At 44.0% G+C, this 21,934-nt stretch overlaps 1 protein-coding gene across 3 annotated transcripts in view; it reads left to right on the plus strand.

The window, feature by feature from the left end:
- Positions 1 to 21,934, plus strand: part of LOC143154047 (uncharacterized) — a 55,785-nt gene that overhangs the window by 18,875 nt on the left and 14,976 nt on the right. Inside the window, exon 2 of one of the 3 annotated variants that reach the window (XM_076325812.1) lies at positions 15,516 to 15,638. The exons of the other annotated variants lie outside the window; for them this stretch is intronic. Within the exon in view, the coding sequence (XP_076181927.1) occupies positions 15,516 to 15,578 (63 nt within the window). The 3' untranslated portion in view covers positions 15,579 to 15,638. Of the gene's footprint in view, positions 1 to 15,515; positions 15,639 to 21,934 lie in introns of those variants that run through there. 3 annotated transcript variants of the gene reach the window in all.

The raw sequence follows: 21,934 nt of genomic DNA on the forward strand, positions 1-21,934 counted from the left end.
AAATGAGAGTAGGTTTCTTTTAGAAAAGTAAAATATCGTTCCGAAGGTATTTTCAATTGACGAAACTTCCAGCGAGTGGTGGTTTCGAAGTGTTTGCAACGATTCGATCGCTCTCTGTAAACACCGTGAGATGAAAATTAGACCCGGTGATAACGAATCGGATGATATATTGTAGAAGTTGTTGCAACAATGGCGTGCACGATACGTTCCAAATCGTTGGAGAATGTTTCCGTGATCGGTTCGACGAGTAATCGTTATTCTCGTCGAAATTGATCGAATTGAAAGTAGGTTTTGGACAATTGCTCTTCTCCTCGTATGTTTCGTCTTTAGTCGAATGGTAGCTTTCGGTTGCAATAGCTGCCCGATACGTGTACGCGGATATTGTTTTCTTCCGATAGTATTCGTATATCTACCTGTGGCTCGTGCACGACCTCTCGTTTAATCATTGGACCCTTGCCAACGACCCGTTTTCGCATCAAAGGAAAGATACGGTATTTCCGAGCGATTATCCATTTGTCGAACGCGATCCAACGAACGAAATTCGCGTTCAAGTATCGAGGTTACGTTCAGCCGAAACGTTACGTACTTGGTACTTAGTTTATCGTTGAGAAGACACCCGTTGAACGGATAATTTATTCGACGCGTAGAATGAACGCGCGTATAGTTAGATTTTTAGTTGGATAAATAGTTCTCGTCTGGCTTTTGGGTCAAGAACGATTAAACGCTGTACCAGTTACGAAAGATGTACCGTGTGCAACGAAACCCGAGTGCAGTCGGAATATACCAAAAGCGAAGAGTAGAGTAACACTGAAAATAATAAAGCTCGCGACCGAGGAACTGTCTGAACAGCGGTTGAAGGTTGGGGTGCGCGAAGTATAATAATAATGATCACGAGTAGCTGTGAATTATAGCAATTACAAGTGTTGTAAATCACGCACAATTCGAGAAGAATGTTAATCGTTCGGGGAGAATCCTTCCGAAGAGAGATACCATACCGAAGGGAACTATTGTACTATGACCGAGAAGAATCCACAGAGCGTCGACGAAAGTTGAATCCACGGTTCGGGTACGTTTGTTGCTCGAAACGATGAACAAAATGTTTCGAACGGATCCACGGATTCGGAAATATTTACCATTCGAGACGAACAAGTTAAACACACGTTGGTTCTCGATGCGGAGATACGTACCGTTCGAAACAAAGAAATTGGATCGAATATGGGTCACGCGTTGCGAATTTACCGTAGATTTTTCATTCCAAACTGTTCACGTTTGTTCATTCGCTCCTTTTTGCACACTCGGGTACATTCCAAGCGACCCAACGCGCATTTCTTTATCATTCCGCGAACATTACCACGATCGATACACCGTAGATTCTTAGACAGATGTACAATACCGGCACGTAATTCTCGAGTCCACGTTCATTGAAATCTTTTTATCCTCCGCGAGGTGTAACGCGCGTCCCTGAAGCTTGGCCCCCAACGTCTCTTCGACGACCTTTGTTCGACGTACCGTTTTAATAAGTCCCCGGCGCACGGCTGCAACAAAGAACCGAACCTTCGATTCCTTCCTTTTTTCTCCCTTTCTCGAGGAGTCTCCGACCGGTGCAATTCGTACCGAATTAAAGAATAAAGCGGTAGGTAGGATAACGGATCGTCCGAGTTGGAAAAAGAATCGCGGACGGCGAAAGATCGACGACGAGCTGCCGGGATCGATCGATCGATCGATCGATGAACGCAGTAATGACGATGACACGATGCTGAAAACAACTGGAGGAGAATAACGAAGGAACGTAGGGAGCGATGAAAGTCGCGATAACGAGTCGAGGAGATCGTCGATGACGAGGACGAAAAAAAGAGAACGGGGACGACGACGACGACGACGATGGTATACAAACAACGGAAGAGTCAAGGGGACCGATCGAAACGACGGCGACAAACTCGTGTTCGAAGAGGGCGAAGACCTGGCTGGCTTTCACGAGCACCCGTGTAAGCAATTTACCTGGAAAATCTACCTTCCCGGCGTTCCCGCGGCCGGAAGTGGCTCGCCGAGCCGCTCCACGTGTCGGTGAAAAGGGAATTCTCGGAAAGTTTTACCGTCGCGTTGCTTTACCTCCGCGAAACTTTAGTCGGTCGTTCGCCACATCGGGCGTGACGTTTGTGAAACCTCGCGGATTCTAATTCGTCGCGTTTCACTTCGGGGAGAGGTTGCGTTACGGTTTCGAGCTACGGGCGTCGCAGGAACTAGGGCGTAAAATGCCACGAACTTTGAACTGTGCGTTTTTGACGGGAAATGGAGTGAAGAGAACCGACGGGGAAACATCCAACCACGGAACTCGGTAAACGACGTTTTTAAACGAAACACCGAGACCGTGTACAACCGACCGATCTTTATTAAATTAGGTAAACACACCGAGAGTGAAACTACTCCTACGGAGTGATTTTTGATAAGTGTTCTTTTGATAAGTAGTTTCTTAGGTATTTGAAATGTTACGGAAACATCAACCACGAAACTTGGTAAACGATGTTTTTAAACGAAACACCGAGACGGTGTACAACCAACGAATCTTTATCAAATTAGGTAGACACACCGTGTAGACACACCGAGCAGACACACCCTGGACACGTTACTCTGGAAAAAAGTCGAGCCGATTATTATGATATTTCACGGTTGCCGATTCGTGGCGAAGAAAGCTCGAATTCGACGAAATATGGAATGACGCGACGAAAGTCGAGCAACGAATTTATTTTTCGAAAGTGGACCACGGATGTTTCACCGAGTCACGATTTAGTCCCCTGGCGGCATTGATTGTGCACCATTTGGCGAAGTCACTTAGCGACGCGAAGTACATTACGTCATCGATTAAACCGATCCGTGAGATACACATCGGTGGCCATGCTTTGCAGCTCGTCACGCTTGTAACTCCACTCTTATTCCGTTAACGTAATCCTTACGTGCGAACGAAATGGCAAGTTTACTTCGGTTAAATTAATGTTAATTACGTGGCGTATGTGTTCTTTCGCAGATTGAATTGGATAATAAGATGTTAAAAAAGCATGAAATTGATCGTTAAACTCAGGAAATATTGGCGCGGAAAGACTGATAAAGCTCCAGTCTCGCGTGTTTCTAACAAAGCTGGCGTGTTCTCTTCGTCCTGTTACTAATTTCACGGTTGCATAAATTATACACGCGCGTTTCGTACAATTTCGTTGGTGATTTCAGAGGCGAATTCGGTGGACAAAGTTAACCGAAATACTTCACGGAAACACATTTATCCAGTCCGACTTCGTTTTCGATTTACAGGGATGTTTGGTGTTTCTATCAAATTTAATTCGAACACTTGCATTCGACGCTCGAAATGTTACACGCGATGCGTTGATATTTTGTAATTTTTTACCAATTGTTTCCATCTTCGATACCGCATCGCTCTTCTCGAATATTTCTGGTAACTTCTCCCACGGGTATGATAAATAATTGGTACAAAATATAAACGGCTGTAACCAGAGAACAAAGCGAGAGACGAGAGATACTTGTATAAACGTTTTTCTATTATATTCGCACGTTGAACGGATACTTCAAGTAACGATCTGTAATCCAACCATCGAATTTTCATCGAAGATGCAATATTTCTAGCGTCGATCCTCGTCGTTTCTTTCGGTCGGACAAATGCACGATATTTTGAACGTAAAGCGATTAAACGTAAGAAAAGAGATCGAGCGACAACGTCGTTACGAGCACGGAGAAATTTGGTGGATGTCCGACCAGTGATGGACCGCATCACTGGCTCCGTATAATGCTGGATTCACACTATTCGGCGGACAACCACCGACCGTCTCTTCAAACATTCTTTAATGGCGTTCGAAAGATATTTCAAGATTACCGATGGATCACCGTTCGTTGCTAACTTTGAAACTTTCGTTCCTCGTTAAATCGATAAATCAATATCAGTCGAGTATGGATTCAAAAATTTGAACCTGAGATTTTTGAAAAAATAGTTCCTTCGTTCTTGGTAGATTCAAAGGACTATTTGAAACACGATCATAGGGTATTTACTTTTGCGTTGTTTAATTATTTGGTGATTAATTTTTAACGAAAGATCACAGTTTTCGAGATATTTAAAAAAATAGTTTCTTCGTTCTTGGTAGATTCAAAGGACTATTTAAAACACGATCATAGGGTATTTATTTCGCGTTGTTTAATTATTTGGAAGCGGTTAATTTTTAACGAAAGATCACAGTTTTCGAGATATTTAAAAAAATAGTTTCTTCGTTCTTGGTAGATTCAAAGGACTACCCGAAACACGATCATAGGGTATTTCTTTTGCGTTTCTTAATTATTTGGTGATTAATTTTTAACGAAAGATCACAGTTTTCGAGATATTCGAAGAAATAGTTTCTTCGTTCCTGGTAGATTCAAAGGACTATTTGAAACACGATCATGGGATATTTGTTTTCCATCGTTCGCGATCCCTAAGTGTTTATCCGTGCACTTTGCGCATAGTTTCGAGATCGTTCGAACCCGGTTTACAAGTTTGTAACTTGTACCGTTCTTCGACTCATCGATTCAATTATTCAGCGAGTTTCATGTAGACCAAGAGTGGGAAACCTTTTGGCACTGGTATTGCTGGCCGTAGACTGGCATTCTTCCCGCGAGGAAAGCATGTCATCTTTCGCATCGTTACTTTCCTTCGGTAAAGTCAAAGGAATTGTAATCGCGACGTCACCCACTAACTCGGAAACTTTCTCGTTCATTTTCCCGGTATTTCTTCCCTCTCGATTCTATCGTCCCGATACACGAAAGAAACGTAATTGTTTCGTTGCCGAAATTACAGAGTCGATCGTAAATTAATATCCTCTTGGGAACCCTTGAACGAGCGATTATATTTCGGTTTGTTAAATCTGCGACACGTTTTTCGAAATATTCGATCGGTTCATTTAATACACTTTACTTGTACAATGCACTTTACGACTAACAGTGCAACTTGCGTTGAAAAGGACTATTGTAAACGTATCGCGTGGAGAATAATCGTTCACCGTAGTGTTCGCGAGGGAATCGTTTCGTAATTTCAATCGGTCGAAAGAAACGTTTCTCGAGAATACAAAATTCCTCCTACCAACGAAGAAGGTACACGCGTTATAATAATCGATCACGTTCCAGCAATATTCCACTGGGATAAACGAAAGTGGACGAACCGTCGACGAGACAAGTACGGAGCTGTTTGGTGTTACAAGATATTTCAAAGAGATACGATTTTCTGTTCCGTGTTCGTTAATTTGTATCGGTTGGAGTACGCAATCGGTGAAGTACGGGAAGAAAAGAGCACGGTTCCTCGTTCCTGTTCTAGACACCGATATCCAAGCTATCCGGTCGAAGTTACCGCGAAGAATGCCTCGACGGGCGGTCGACGGCCAATCGTTTGCCGGATATCGCGATTCGGTCTGAATTCGGCTATCCAATCGCCGAACCGCGCGCGAAAAAGCGGCACTGAACCTCTTCGACCGCGATAAGAATCATCGACGCTCACGAAGATCGTATTCACGCTTCATCCGATAGAACCGCCGGTTCGAAGACAGCCCCGTGGAAAGAAAGAGCCCAGCCGCACGATCAAATCGCCATTTCCTTAAGTATTTAAGATCAGGAAGTACAGGCGAACTTCAAAGAACGTGCAAGGCGAACAGAGGAAAGGAGATGATATCGTGGCGCGCGGAAATGTTATGGCGTGCAACGAACACGCGAAGAAGGTGTAAATGACCACGGCCGAGCAAATGCACGCGGCCGAAGAAAACCACCGATACGCCGTTTCTTCCGCACCGGGGGCGACGGTCCTCTTTTTTACGGCTGAATGCGCGTTGACGTAATTCTACTTTCTCCGCGGGAACGAATTTAACGAGGGGGGCTAGCGATGGGACCGAGACGTGTCTCGATACCGTGCGTTTGCGTTTGAATTTGGGAGTCCCGCGGCTCAAAGCGATTCACAGGAGGAGGAATACCCGCTTTCGAGCAATGAAAATAGGCTCGTTTGCAAGAAAACGGGGTAACAAACTTTATCTCGAAGCGTGGTTTCACGTCGAACAGATCTATAGGAGGAATACCCGCTTTCGAGCGATGAAAACAGGTTCGTTTGCAAGAAAGCGGGGTAACAAACTTTATCTCGAAGCGTGGTTTCGCGTCGAACAGATCTATAGGAGAAATACCCGCTTTCGAGCGATGAAAACAGGTTCGTTTGCAAGAAAACGGGGTAACAATCTTTATCTCGAGGCCCATTTTCGCGTTGGACCGATTCGGAGAAAGAATACTCGCTTTCGAGAGAAAGTAAGATCGGTCGCTCGAAAACGGGGTAGTGATATTTATTTCGTGGCGCAGTTTCGCGTCGAACAGATCCACAAGAGGAATACCCGCTTTAGAGCGATGAAAACAGGTTCATTTGCAAGAAAGCGGGGTAAAAATCTTTATCTCGAAGCGTGGTTTCGCGTTGAACAGATCCACAAGAGGAATACCCGCTTTCGAGTGATGAAAACAGGCTCGTTTGCAAGAAAACGGGGTAAGAAACTTTATCTCGAAGCGTGGTTTCGCGTCGAACAGATCTATAGGAGGAATACCCGCTTTCGAGCGATGAAAATAGCTTCGTTTGCAAGAAAGCGGGGTAACGATCTTTATCTCGAGGCTCATTTTCGCGTTGGACCGATTCGGAGATAAAATATTACACTTGCTCCGGAGCGACGAAAACAAGACCGGTTGCTCGAAAGCGAGGTAGCAATCGTTATCTCGAAGCCGAGTCTCGTGTCTACCGTCCAACGAGAAAAGTGAACGGGATACGAACGAGAGCGAGAGAGACGGAGCAACGCGAACGAATCTCGCATTACACGCGCTCGATAATCGCCACTTTAATCCCTTCGCGTTCTACGTAACTGTTTCGATACCCACATACCGGTTTTAAACAATCGATATTATTGTTAGAAAATTGATTTCGCCTCACTTGCAACCGTATTCGTTGCGTTTCTCGAGACGACGATATCGCGAAATTGATCGCCGATTGTATTCCAACGAAATTAGGAGATCGATTTTAAACCAAGTACCGCGTTTGAATAATGAAAAGTATACACGAACGATTCACTCGAGTAAAAATTTACACGAGGTTACACGAGTGATCGACAAACTTGATAATAAATTAAGAAAAATTGAATTCAATTGAAATATATCGCTAAAAGACGATGATAATTATATTCTCCTTTTCATCGTTTCTCGAACGAAAATTCAATATTCCACGTACCATTGCGAAAAGTGCGATCCAAACTCGGTAACGTTCATCCGTACGGTTACCATTATCGCTAAAAAAAAACTGATACTTTTGGTAGGTTTCCAATGTAACGACTAAACGCGATGCTCGGTGTAGGGTGCGGTAACACTTGTGTGGGTATTAACGAGCGCGTGGTTGGATTGGTCCCATCGCTAGTTCTTTCTCCCTTCGTCGAAGACGGAGCTTCGAACGTAGCGCACCGTCTGCCAGGAACGACGAAGCAAGACTCGCGAACGGTATTCCCAATTGTCATTCGACGCGTAGACATATTAGGGAAATGAATCGCTCGACTGTGCCTTATCAACATCGGATTCGTGCGAGGAATATCGCCGACTACTTTTTACAGTTCGTTTGATTATCTTCCGATCGTGAATCCATTACGTTGGAATACAATGCCAGCGTACTAGACACGCCGCGTTAACGGACAATGTCGGAATACGTTGTCTTCGGTAACGTTCATAGAAAAATTCGCGCGAGGGAGTCATTTCAACGAAGCGTGCCGCGACGCGGCTGACTTCTGTCACGAGACCGGCGTTCCTCGTCGTTTTGTCACGTAACAAAGGTCGATTCGAACCGCTAATTTAATCTACCGGCGATAATGCGCGACGTTATCGACGTCAATGTACTAATTATAACTCGATGAAATCGAACGCTTACACACGGACGTTCCGATCTTGAACGAGTAGATCGAAATCGTGACCGGTCGTGGCGAAAGATTCAAAAAGCGCGCGGAAATGTGTCGAGAGAATGCGGTACCAACGATTTTCGAACCGGTTTTTCTTTTCTGGGAATATATCTCGGAAAAAAGTAAAGTAAAAAGTAAAAGTTCCTCGTTGGTCGAGGAACAACGTTGATGTTCGTTGATCGTTGAAATATCACGAATTTCGACGAATCGATAACACGATTGTAACCATCGGTAACTTTTGTTTACGATTATTTGGAGCACACACGTGCTCAACGATATTTCGAGAATTTAATAATTTTTAAAGGGTAGATACAATGTTGACGGTTTCGAGGGTTTCTGGTTCGGAAATAAGTAATTTGGTAATTCATAGTTGGGAAATGAGTAATTTGGTAATGTATAGTTGAGGAAATAAGTAATTTGGTAATTTATACTTTGGAAAGAAGTATCGCAACCGTATCGCGCGTAGAACATTACCGTATATTTTTCTATCGCGCGTACCTCGCTAACTGAAAACGTTGCGAAGGTAATATCGGATTCAATGTTATCCGTTAAAGAAGTTAGCGTTACTCTTACAAATTACGAGAACGTCCAAGCTAACTTTTCGAGTCAATATAAAGTTAGCACAAATTTTGTTTCAATTCCATCCAGTGAATACTTGTAATCGAATACTCGAACATTGCTGTCTTGTTCGTCGAGAATTTGAATAAAAAACGAACCGCTACCGTGAAAAGTGTAAGTGATGTCGTTTATATCTCGCTAGTTCGAAAACTATAATATCAAGAATTTTCCGTTAGGTTTCGAAGCAACGTGGCAAAATGGATCGTTGATTGACACGTTCGCTTTAATTTCACTGTAATGGTACGCGTAAAGGGAAACGTTCTTCGCAGCGGTTGATTTCTCAAGGTTTTCTCTTTGAATTTCCACATCGGTCGCATAGGAACGCGCCTTAAAGTCCTATCGGAGCGGCTGAAACCGTTTCCAGGAGCGTTGTTCCGTGCTTCGTAGTCGCGGAATAATCCGCTACTGCTCGAGTCCCGTTGTTGTCGGACTATCGGAGCCTCACTCTCCATTGTCTTGGATAAGGCTTCTAAAAAAATTCGCATTGATGTCTTCATCGGAACCGCCTCGAACTTCGTGGCGAGGATCTCACAGCGTTCTCCTCGCGTCGTAACGCATGAACGGCAACTATGCTTGTTTTCTGCTTTGCTCGAGCGTCCACGCAACAACTAGTGGAACAAAATCGTTAGATTTATTGGATTTCGATCGACCCGACGAAAATTTCCGTCACCTGTTCTCGAGTGTCTGTTAACGAAAACAAAAAAATGAAAATGTAACGACGAATCTTGTTTCGAAAACTCTGAATTTTATTCGACTGTTTTCGACGTGTATCTAAATAGAAAAGAAACTACTATCGTGAAAAGTGTAAGGGATGTCGTTTGTATCTCACTGTTCCCCGAAATTGTAATATCGAGAAATAACGTTTAATCGGACCTTGTTCTATATATGCATTCGTACGGTTCCTGGTATATTCTAACTACTGGAGAGAGTACAGCATAAATTTTATACACTTGAGGCGTACACGTTACGTAATATGTATTATCTTACTTGGTTCGGGAATGTAGTTCGATATTAAGTATGCTCAACACGACAATAGCGACCGATCGTAGAATAGTAATCGATTTACCATATTAAGATCGTTAATCGACGGTTTGGTTGTTCACTTGTATCATGGTCCGCTAATTACTACGTAACAATCACGTGTTTCAAAGGATTCCGATTTTCGTTATTCTGCTCGTAAATGTGTATCGATACGATTAATTTTATCTCATTTAGTGTCAATGTGCACGCGAACAACGTTGATTCCTTCTTCGATACTTTGAAGAGCACTTCGGGCTCGTTTGTATTACGAATGATTGACACTTGTACCAGTGTACTACCAAATGCTTGAAATATTGCGATACAGAGTTGTTTCGTCAGTGTCGTGACTGTTGACAACTCTAGTATGACAGCGGATGAACGCTACGTTACATTTTTGTCACTACTTTATCATCGAGATAAGTTAACTTATCGACTTTACAATTGACAAAGGTCAATGATGTTGTTCGAGTAGACTATATTTCTCTTCTATTAAGTAACGAAATTAGACGGATTAAAAATATATCTTCCTTCTCTTGTATCAGCTTTCGTGTCGCTCTTACAATAAATAATACTTGTATCGTTTTTTCTAGATCCACTCCAGGTGCAACATTTCTTCACGAACAATCGTCGTTCTGTACTCTGCGTGTTCTTCGAGTAAACGTATCGGTAAATCTAGACATATTTTTAGTCAATCGGGACAAAGACAGCAGTGGGAATAAATAGACGCAAAGATTTCGAATATTATTTTTCTTTATTTATGTATTGTATCGCGAAAACAACGGTAAAAAGCGATGCTGCGAATTCAACGATTGGTTAATTCGTTGTACGTGTGTCAGCCTCGATAGAAGTACGACTGTAAAGTTGAATTTTTTTTATTTCTTGCTTCGAGTACGTTTCTTTTGTAACGAACCGTGTACTTCCCACGTAGAAAATATGATTTTCCCTGCTTCGAACGGAACAACGTACTCGGAAAGAGTTTTCTCGGCGAAAATTCCACATTAATTGGCCGATTAACAATTCGACGTACTTAAAGGTGCAAAGTAATTTTCCATCGTTCGTCCTTTTCATAAACCAACACGCGATCCAAGAATTAATTGCACTCGTATCCAAGAGAAGAAAAAAAAAAAAAAGACGATGCATATTAGTTGGCAAGATCAACGTCACTTTTGGTCGTTTATCTTCTTTCTCATCTATCCTTGGCAAACCTCTACACTGTATAATTATTTCTTTTCATAGGATGTACTCTTTGGTATCCTCGTACGGTTCTTTATACCCGTCGCTTGCGCCGATATATTCGTATTATTCGTTTTTAGATCTCTGTGTACATTCCTGTCGAGGAGGACTCGCAAAAAACAGGCCGAAACGTCGACGATACGTTGAAACTCGAAACTATTATAATTTGAAGGTTCGCTGGCTCGGCGTTACCGAGTCTACCACCGGTACCGGTACGAAACGCCATTTAACATTTTTTCGAACTTTGTTTAAACGTTTCGAACTGGGAACGAATAACTGCTTTACTCTATCCACGATGATTGCCGATCGTTCGGAGCGGAAGTCCCTCTCGTTCAATTGTTGCGTATCCATTCGCTGGAAACTTTCAGTTTTTTTCGTATCGCGATTTTATTTTTTCGAATAACAATTTCCACGGGAAGGAGCTCTAAAGTAAACTTTTCCGTGGTATCCAAGCTCCGAGCGAGCTAGAAACGTTCGGATACTCGAATAAAACGAATCGATCCTCGCAGCTCGAAAATACCGAGTAACGCGGGAGAATCGAATCGTTGCATATTTCAATTATACGCAACAATATCCGTGGACGTTTCGAGTAAAGTACAAACCCGTTCGAAGTGTTTGCAATTCACGATTCACTCGAGTTACTCAATCCTTTCGAACCACTCCGTTTCATCGAGCTACTCGATTCTTTCGAACCACTCCGTTTCTATTCGAGCTACTCAATTCTTTCGATCCACTCCGTTTTTATTCGAGCTACTCAATTCTTTCGATCCACTCCGTTTCTATTCGAGCTACTCGATTCTTTCGAATCACTCCGTTTCTATTCGAGCTACTCAATTATTTCGATCCACTCCGTTTCTATTCGAGCTACTCGATTCTTTCGAATCACTCCGTTTCTATTCGAGCTACTCAATTCTTTCGATCCACTCCGTTTCTATTCGAGCTACTCAATTCTTTCGATCCACTCCGTTTCTATTCGAGCTACTCAATTCTTTCGATCCACTCCGTTTCACCGAGCTACTCAATTCTTTCGATCCACTCCGTTTCATCGAGCTACTCAATTCTTTCGATCCACTCCGTTTTTATTCGAGCTACTCAATTCTTTCGAATCACTCCGTTTCATCGAGCTACTCGATTCTTTCGATCCACTCCGTTTCTATTCGAGCTACTCGATTCTTTCGAATCACTCCGTTTCTATTCGAGCTACTCGATTCTTTCGATCCACTCCGTTTCTATTCGAGCTACTCGATTCTTTCGAATCACTCCGTTTCATCGAGCTACTCAATTCTTTCGATCCACTCCGTTTTTATTCGAGCTACTCAATTCTTTCGAATCACTCCGTTTCATCGAGCTACTCGATTCTTTCGAATCACTCCATTTCTATTCGAGCTACTCGATTCTTTCGAATCCCTCGGTTTCTATTCGAGCTACTCGATCGCTTGGAGCCACTCCGTGTTCTCTTCGAGGTACTCGATTCTTTCGAGTACTCGGATCGGGTGGAGGATTCGCTGCCCGACTCGTTTCGAAATTCGAGTCACGCGAATATCCGAGTATTCGAATACCTCCGCCGTTAACGAACGAATCGAGTAAAATGTTTGCGCAGCTCGTCGAGTAAACGGCGGCCACGGTCGAACACCGCGTCACCGGTCGTCTAATCTCGCTCGGGCCTGGACATTTTGTCGTCCGGTAAGGAGCGATTAGAAAATGTCCTCTCCTATTCGGTCGGAAGAGCGGCTCGGTTCTCGGTGAACGCCGGGCGTCCGGTCGGTCCCCGTTTTACCAACACAGACGCGTAACCTTACGTGGCCGCGTACGGCGCAATCGTCCGTGCCGGTGGCGTTTCTAACAAATTAACGGCCGATATCTCGTGGTTGCCCTGCTCCTACCTTCTGGCTCCACCTCCCGGCCGCGCCGGGCCGGTTACGGAGGAGCCGTGGCACATCCAGCCGCCGCCGCCGCGCGGAGAGAGATCATTTTTGCCACGTATTTGCAAACTGAATAATAAATACGCAGATATACGCGAAGAGGCCCGCGTTCCGCCTTCACGCAGCTCGCGCTACGCGCGGATTGGTCGCACCGGCCGCGAGGGGACGGCGATATTCATTCGCCGGTCTCTCCGGCTCTGGTGGACCTACTTTGTACACGCACACGTGCACGATACCCGGGCTGCACGTGCACGCGAGCGTTCACGCTAGAGGGGAGGCAGCGTGTGCGCGAGAATGCACGCCACTCGCTGTACCATATCCCTCTCTCGCGGCTACTCTCTCTTCCTTGCCCCTTGCCCCGTTCTACTCTTCCATCGCGTCGGTTGTCCCGTTCTGGCGGTCGTCCTCCGTCCCTCTCGTACGGTCCTTCGCTGCTCTCGCTCTCCCTCTCCTCGTTCGATCCACCGCGCCTTCTCCGGAGTACCGCTACACGCGTCCTCGTCCCTCTCCCGTTTTTCGCCATCCACTTGTCTCGCTCTCGCCGCGGAGAGATTTTCTACTCTTTCCTGCGTACCGTAACCCCCGGTGTTCGCGTCCTCGTCTCGCGGAGCCCGGTTCCTCTATCTTCGTCGCGCGGCAGCCGATCACCGACGGGCGCCCGCGCGCTCGCAGTGTTCGTTTGTGTACCGGTGCTCGCTCGTTCGCTCGCTCGCTAGCGCGCTAGCGCGCTCACGCGCACGCTCACGCTCGCGCTCTCGAGAGCCGCGCGGTGCTTTGCCGCACCACCGACCGGAGCGGCTCTCTTGTCCTTGCCGTTTACGCGTACACCGGCTACCGTGGCTTTCCTAAATCCCGGCGACGTCACCCCGATCTCGCCGAAGCTGAAATATCGGGGAGTTACCTCGGCCGAGCGAGGGACTACGCCGCCGTGCCGCAGGACTATTGGGAATTTTCTGCCCGGTGCACAGTGGGGTATTTGCCTGGAAAACCCGGACACGACTACCGTAAACTTTACTCGATCTTCGAACGGACGTAGCTACGTTCAAAATCGTTCGATTTCGACCAACCGAATACCATTTTCAAGCTCGAACTTTCCACTCTTCGACGCGTTCGACGACTACTCGATATTCGCGTATGGAACTTGAAATACGTCGTTGAAGGTGAATGCATCGAACGGGGAATTTTCTTGATGTTTTTCATTTGCTACGGAAGGTGAACAATATTTATTGGAAAAATACATATACACGCGAGCGTCTGCAATTATAGAGGTTACAGTTGATGAGCTACATCATTTTTCAAAATGTTTTATCAAACGTTCGCAACGCGTAACAAAATTACCGGCCGGATAATGCTTCTTAAGATTCCTCTTCGTCTTTACCTTTGTCTTCGTCTTCGTCTTCGTCTTCGTTTGCGTTTTCGTCGTCGACTTTACCCTCGCTCTCGTTCTCATCTTCGTCTTCGTTTTCGTCTAATTCTAAATCTTCGCATTCTGCTTCCCCTTCAACTTCATTTGCTCCTTCATTTTCCTCGTCTTCGTTTTCTTCTTCTTCGTTTTGCACGATTGAGAATTCAGGAGGAAGGAGTAAATTTAACGCGTCTTCGAGAAATGGTATCGTTTTCCTTTTCAGTTGTACTCTCAGACTCGTTAAACGCGGATCGAAAGTTAATAAAAGTCTATTTACGATATCTTCGTTACACGCTTGAATTCAAATCTTACGTCTCGCGAGAGTCACGGGATACCGTGATAATACCTAAATATATAGCAAATTTATCTACATCTATCTTATGTCTGAATACATTCTCGCTTCGATATCCGAATAATAAAATTCGCACAACAAATGTACTTACTACAAATATTGACGGAAGATGTACAAAAGTAAAGAAGAAACAACGCTTTGTTGATCGATACTTGAATATAAACTTTGAATAAACTGTAGAGAAAGAAAAACTTATCGTTAAACCGAACAAATAGAAATGAAAACGAAAATATGAAATATAAGAACAGAGAATACTTCGTACGATCACTGTGCACTCTGTGAAGTCAGTGCTCCATCTGAATGCGATCAGAAAGTCAAAGACATGGCCGAACGCATAATATAAGCATCTTTAAGTGTATTTGAGTCTGTAACCTAAACAGTTCCTTCGGAAGAATTCTTTCGGAAATAACAGCAAACGCGAACGTGCGAGCTCGAGTCGTGCGTCACGAAACGAGAAACGCGTTCCTCGATAATTGCTAAATTAATTACGAAACGTTAATCTGGACAAATGCGAGACCAATTTTTGTTTGTTTACCGAACGTAGCGAGACAAGGTTGGGGGTCAGAATTAACCCAGAAGTACAACAGAATCGTTATCAAAGTTTTACAATCGTTGTAAAAAACATTGAATTGTTAATTATTTAAAAATTTTGACAAACGTGTATATACAAATGATATCCAAGTACGATCTGTACGCTACATATCTATCTATAAAGCTTCCATGATAAAACGATACGTACAATTTATTTAAAACTTAAAAAATATTACTACACGTGAATAAGGGTTTGGGGTGTAGAAGAAAGAGATAAGAAAGAAACGCGTGTGGTTGAAACTCTCCACTTTTGACAAAATGTAACGCCTCGTGAGATTCGACGTTAAAAAACAAATGTTGGTTCGTTGTTCCTCGTGCGTTTAATTACCACGGTGAACGAAAATTGTCCAGTTTACGTAAAATTGTGAAAAATCGTGATTTGTCCGCGTTTACAGGCAAATACCCCACTGTGGGACGTCCGACGACGGCCGACGATGACCGACGAGTACCGACGATGACCGACGAGGACCGAGGAGAGCCGACGACGACCGGTACGGTGGCACCGATACGATACGAAGAATAGAAAGCTGGAGAAGAATGTAATGTACGAGCATACGATTTGCGGCATAATGGACGCGAGAAAAGAATTACAATACCGTCGCGTCGTTTAAACAAACGTAGGTACGATCGATCGAGAAGTGAGCTTCGCGGCGGAGCTTCGTTCGAACTTGACCCATTCGTGCACTGATTCGAAATCGATGTTCGTACGAACGAGACCGAGAGCGTGTCGTGGCAAGGTCTAGGAGTAGGGATCGGGACGAAAATATCTCGCTCGGCTCGAGACACCGTCGAGTAGCTATTTCTTTTAACGAAAAATATTCCATCGAATCTATGCAACGAATCCGAGTGGACGAGTTCTCGATCGATCGTTCGATGATCGAGTTAACCTTTTCTCGCGTAACAGAATCGGTATAGAGAAATACTCGCGAAGAGATGGTCAGGGAAATTTAACGAGACTTCTCTACGTATAAATGTCCAGGATAAACATCTTTATACAGCGTTTTTACACATCGAGTAATATTTACGCAACGGTGGATTAGATTTTATAGCGACAGTTAACTCCGAAGCTCGTTCGCGTTAACTGTTCCTTGGCTCGTTCGTTGTGGGTGTTATTACCGTACAAGTAGCGAAATGAGGTCAATTTTCTCGTTATTTCTTCGTTCGCGGTGTTATTCCCAAAGGGGATTCACTCGTGACTATTTATCAGTGATAAAGGAAGCAACCGCGATGTCCTCGACGATTCATTTTACTTTTGGTTTCCGATTATCGGAGAATCACTCCGTACGAGGTTACATTGCTCCAAGGGTTACACTGCTTTGCGTTAAATGCGCCAACTTCTCGTTAAAAATACTAAGCTCGTACTCGTAGAACGGAGAAACTTTATTCGATCGAAAATATCCGGAGCTACGTTTTACTTAGTTTCCATTAAGATTTCGTTATAAGTAATTGCACCGTTCTTCGTTCAATCGTTCGATTTTAACGTCTCCTATCCGGTGCAACGATGCAATTCGCGAAAATCGATGATAGTTTCTCGGTGATATCGGTGTGTTTATTTTCGTATCAATAAGACCGATTCAACGAGACGATAAATCCATCGATTACGTGTATATATTCTCGCGACAATGTTAACAGCGTATGTACACGATTATGCACCGATGCTTGTGCAATACCTTTAAAAGTACGTTACTGTGTTGTCTCGTAACTGGAGTTGAGATTTAAAAATAAGCATTTTCTCATTTTCCGAACGCGCTATAAAAACGGAGCGCATCGAATAATTCTTCTCTTCGACGAATACGCTCGATCAATGATACAAACTTGTACTATACCAAGTTCGTTAAGTTTCGTCGTTCGATGAAACTTATCGAGCGATCTGTTACATATAACTTTGCTTGAAACTCGAATACCTCCGAGAAGCTCGGTGAATTCGGCGCGAGAGTCGTTTCGATGTATCGTGCACGTGTTGTCAACATGTAAACAGAAATTGTGCAAGAAAATCTGTAAGAAAACGATACCGAAAGAAAAGTAAACCGTAAACGGTCGTTCGAAGAGAAACGGTCCGTTACACGTTAAAGAGTAACTTTTACACGGTTAGTGTAGTTTACACGTTAAAGAGGCATTTTTCGAGTAACACACGTGCACCATGGTTCTCGATTCGTCGGATAATGTTCGCGATCGCGAGCTTTCGGTGCCGAAGCTTCGAGCGGAACAAAGGTTTCCTTTCGAGCGTGGACGGACTCGCCTTGGAGGAGCTGTTGCGCGCGCGTTGGAAATTTTTCAAGAAAACGGAATTGACTTGTCAGTTGTCGCGTGATAAATCACGGTCTAGCGGTATGTTGATTTCATCGATAAGCGTTTTCTCCGCGCGGCAGGCGTGAGTAATCGTTTTTTCCAGGATGCTCATTTTCGCGGGATCTCCGCGTTCGCCTCGTAGCGGGCTGCTGTCGCTTCGTTTTTATCACGGTCCGTCTGAGGCGTATAAATATTTATATCCATAGACAGACATTAGTCGCTTCCTAACGCATTAACGAGCACAATGCACTTACGCTGTTTCGTGCGCGTACAAGCAGGTGAACGAAGGCCGGCCGAGCACGATGTTTTTCTCGGTTTACTTTACGGTTCTTTGAATGTCGTTCTTCTTCCGTTTATTGTTGCGTTTCGTCTGTGCGCGTCGACCCGCTTCGCGCACACTATTTTCATTTACGTAGAGGAATGCATCACTGTATCGTGACACAGTTATCGAAAACAACCGTCGACACGAATGAGAGAATTTTCTATTGGAAGACGACCGTTTCCATCCGCGGCTCCGATCGATCAAAGAGATTTACGACGCGCGGAGACCCGAGTGAAGCTTCTTTTACACTTTTAGCGTTTCTATTCCTCTTCGACTGTACCACTACTGGACCAAAGGTTGTTCAGCAATTTTCGAGTTTGTCGTATTTATCGAATCGCGTTAGAAATACTCGGTAGAAGGTTTCGTAGATTTTAGAATCGGTAATCGGCACGCGTTTCTCCCGGGATAAGAATCCTAGAGTACTTTATAAAAAAAGAAAAGAAAAAACGATCAACGTTTCGAAATCGTCGAACGTTTGAAATTCTACGTCGAGGACAGTTTTTGCTAATTTTTTACATCTCGAGAGATCCAACGGAGAGCACTTCGATCTCGAAGGAAACGAGCAGTAAATTTCTACTTGTCTCGACGGTTCTTATCGATCCGAATAATTTTTAAGATAAGAGACGACGAGCTACAGAGAGATACATTATGCATCGTATTCGTTGCAGAATACGTCCGACAATAGACAATCTCTATCTACTTGCACTTACTCTCTTACACTTTCCTTCTATTCCGTGTTCCAACGAAACTAGCAAGGTTCGATCGCACTGTGGTGTACACTTTGCGCGATGTATCTCGAATAATTTCCAGTTTGTCCGACGAATCGATAGAAATTTCGCAGAGGGTGTGAAAAATTTGTGAAAAATTCTATTCAAGATTTTCCACTTGCGCACACTCTTTATTCTCCGAAGTTTCGAACATTTCCTTTTCAAGTTTTCTCCGACGAGACGGTAGATCCTTTTCGCGTTATCGGTTGGAAAAAATCAAAATGGTTTCGATGTTACCCACCCCGTGGCAAGAAACGGAGCACGAAATATCTCTCGCAACCGAGTCGGCGAAACACCCTGTACAACCATACATCATACACGAATTACTACGAACTCATTTCTGTCCAGACAGATCTTACGATTATCCGATCGCAATGAATTAAAAGGCCTTAAACAAGTCGGCCTTGAGGTGTACCGCATTACCGGCGTGGATTTTTTTCATTTCCAACAACGCTGTCGGCACGAGCAGCTCCGCGATGGATGGCGATTATCGGAAAAGAATAGAAACGAACAACGACTATTCGTTCGGACGAACGTTCCGTCTTTTCGTTTCGATACCGAAGCGTTTCGTCCTTCGATCGTACGTTAACAGTTTTTCGGTTAAAAATATCTCGAATGCACGAAACTCGTGTTTTCTGGTGTACGATGTAACGAGAGGACACGGAACAGTAGACATAGAGTAGTATTTCTTACAATTGGCTTAATTGGAGGAAAATAATATATTGCGAGGACAAGATGGGTCGAGGAAGACCCGAGGAATGTACTCGGGTTAAAGTACAATCTTTTAAACGCAGACTCACCCACGAGCCATCGCGATACAAGATTAATGGGAAGCTCCACGATTCCACCTACGTTACTCGCAAATATCTTTGGCAAACGACTTTTCGAGCCGTGTATTTCACGAGTAACGGTGTTTTCGTACGTTGGAAAATAAATAATACGACGAAAAGGAACGCGTTAATTTTTGTGGGAAATTTTACTTTATTAACTTTATTAATTTGTGGAGAGACGAGTTACCGAATTTAAACGCGATCGTACGAGTCTTCGAGAAGATCCACGCGAAGCACGTCCAAAAAGTGCATCAACGTCAGAAACGGTAGCAAAAATACAGGATATAATTTTGCAAGATGGTCGATTACTCGAGAGAGATTCAGTGGAAGCTCTAGGGATCTCATTAGGCAGCGTGAGCAATATTTTGTTAATATATATGTTTCCTTACCATCTCTTTTTATATTTCGTCGATACTCTTCTCAACCCTTAACCGATATATTAGTTACTTTATCGTGTCTGTCGTACAGTTGAAACATTTCTAGACATTTTCGAGAAAAAAATCTCACGTTGGGAATTACTCGTATAATTCATCAAGAAACCGAGCAAATTGAATTCGTTGGTGACTGTAAAACTGCACCTCGTCGATCACGGTTCGAATCGAGAAGATTCTTAAATATCCTTCCGAGAGATGCGATCGTCGTTGGATAATAGATTGGAAACATTGTACGCGAGGTGAATAATATATTTTCAACATTTTCCGACCGTCGGGTCGAGGCTCCCCTCCCAATCTCTCTCTCTCTCTCTCTCTCTCTCTCTTTGCAGGGTTAAATATTCAGTCACCACGCTCGGTTTTACGCTCACCACCCCGTATCACGCTAGACGAGTGCACACGTGCATTCATTCCGTATGCATACGAAAACAGTTACGCGGTTTTGGATCGACAATCGGGTCGCGACGAGATTCCCTTCCACTCGATTTTATGCTCGACATTCCTGCGGGCTCGCTTCCCGTTCGTTAAAGCGAAACTACCTCGAGTTTTTCTTTTTTCGCTTCATTACGCGCCGATACCGCGTGGCCTGCAAATAATACGTTGCCGGAAACTTTCGATAATGAAAGTTGCGACGAAAGTGACGGTTCTTCTCGAACAACGATACACTTGTCTTTGATCTCGCTTCCGTTCCGCGATACCTCTCTTCTCGATTTATCTCTGTCATTTTCGATTCGTCGAAACAATGCGCGAGATTTTCGACTCTGCGCGAACAATAAGGTTCTCGTCATTGATGGGTTACTCGATGATCAATTTTCTCGTTCGACGAGAAACGGAGCTACCATACTCGTTTGATTTTTCGAAAAATGGTATCATCGTTCGACGAACGTGCAAAGTTTCGCGTAGATCCGTCGACTCGTTTCTACTATATTTACAGTTGTTCGAACGTTGAAGCGTCATAGTATTTTTTTTTACTATGGAAAAAGCGACGAAACTTATCGAACAATTTAGTATTTCTTCGACACGTGTTCGAGAATTGTTTTCAATTCATCCGTGGCTTCGCGCGTAGTCAAATTCTTGATTATTTTCGGAACGAATAGTTTCTTAAATTATCAATTTCGTACGCGATCGATTCGTTTATTTCGTGAAATATCCGTGTACGGACTGTATTTTTGATCTTCCGGTGGTTCTCGATTCTCGCTTCACCTATTCGCATCCTTATTTTCGTGCGATCGGTATCTCCTCCAATTGTTACTTTCATCGAACGCGAATCAAATTTCCAAGTAATTGGATCGTGACTCTGGTACGTGCGTTAAAAATATTCCATAATTGACCACTGTAGCGAGCTTGGAGGAGCACTTTCCTATTACCCTACAATTTTCGAAATATTCTAAATATTCTGCGAATTCGACGAAACGATTCAGAACCTTTTCAACCGGAAGAAACGATTATCATCGACCAAGTATACGAAAGAAAAATGAAAAATTCACAAATCACACTTACGAACCTTACGACAAATTTGTAACGTTTGTACGCAATTCGTTCAATTTCAATTAAAAATCTAACTCGGTGGCTCTATTCCCTCTATACAAATACCAGGTTGTTTAGTTAAGTTTTCTCATATTTTCCACGGTAAAAAAAATACTACATTTGAACTTTGAACAACTGTAAATATACGAACGAGTCGAACGTTGATACCAAAATCGTTGGAAAAATAAAACGACGAATCCGATTCGTGAATTTCTCCTCGAATGGCAAAAGCGATCGGGGAAACCGATCGTATCGGTCCCGATTCGCGCGAAACTCTCAACGGGCCCTGTCCCCGCGTTGGAAATCGAGTCTCCGTTGTACTCGAATCGAGAGTAAAAATACTCTCGCGATTTCATTGTCTCTGCCAACTGTCCCGAGTCGACGAGAGCGCCGAGCTGAAAAGGAAGACGAGAACCGAAGAATAGAAGAGGTACGGAGTCCCTGTCGGAAGGGTTTCGCTCGACTCGAGCGTCGTCGCGTCGCGGAGTTAAAAACGCGGCCGCTGTTTCCGCGACACCGACTTTAATTGAATTATAATTCGCGATGGTTGCCCGGTGTCTCCACGGCCCCCGTGTTTCCCGATAATTAACGCTCGCGCACCGCTCGTTCTTACTTTCGTGGACGTTGTACCCGTCTATAGGCTCCCCG

The sequence above is a fragment of the Ptiloglossa arizonensis genome, chromosome 13 (assembly GCF_051014685.1).
Source record: "Ptiloglossa arizonensis isolate GNS036 chromosome 13, iyPtiAriz1_principal, whole genome shotgun sequence".
NCBI lineage: Eukaryota > Metazoa > Arthropoda > Insecta > Hymenoptera > Colletidae > Ptiloglossa > Ptiloglossa arizonensis.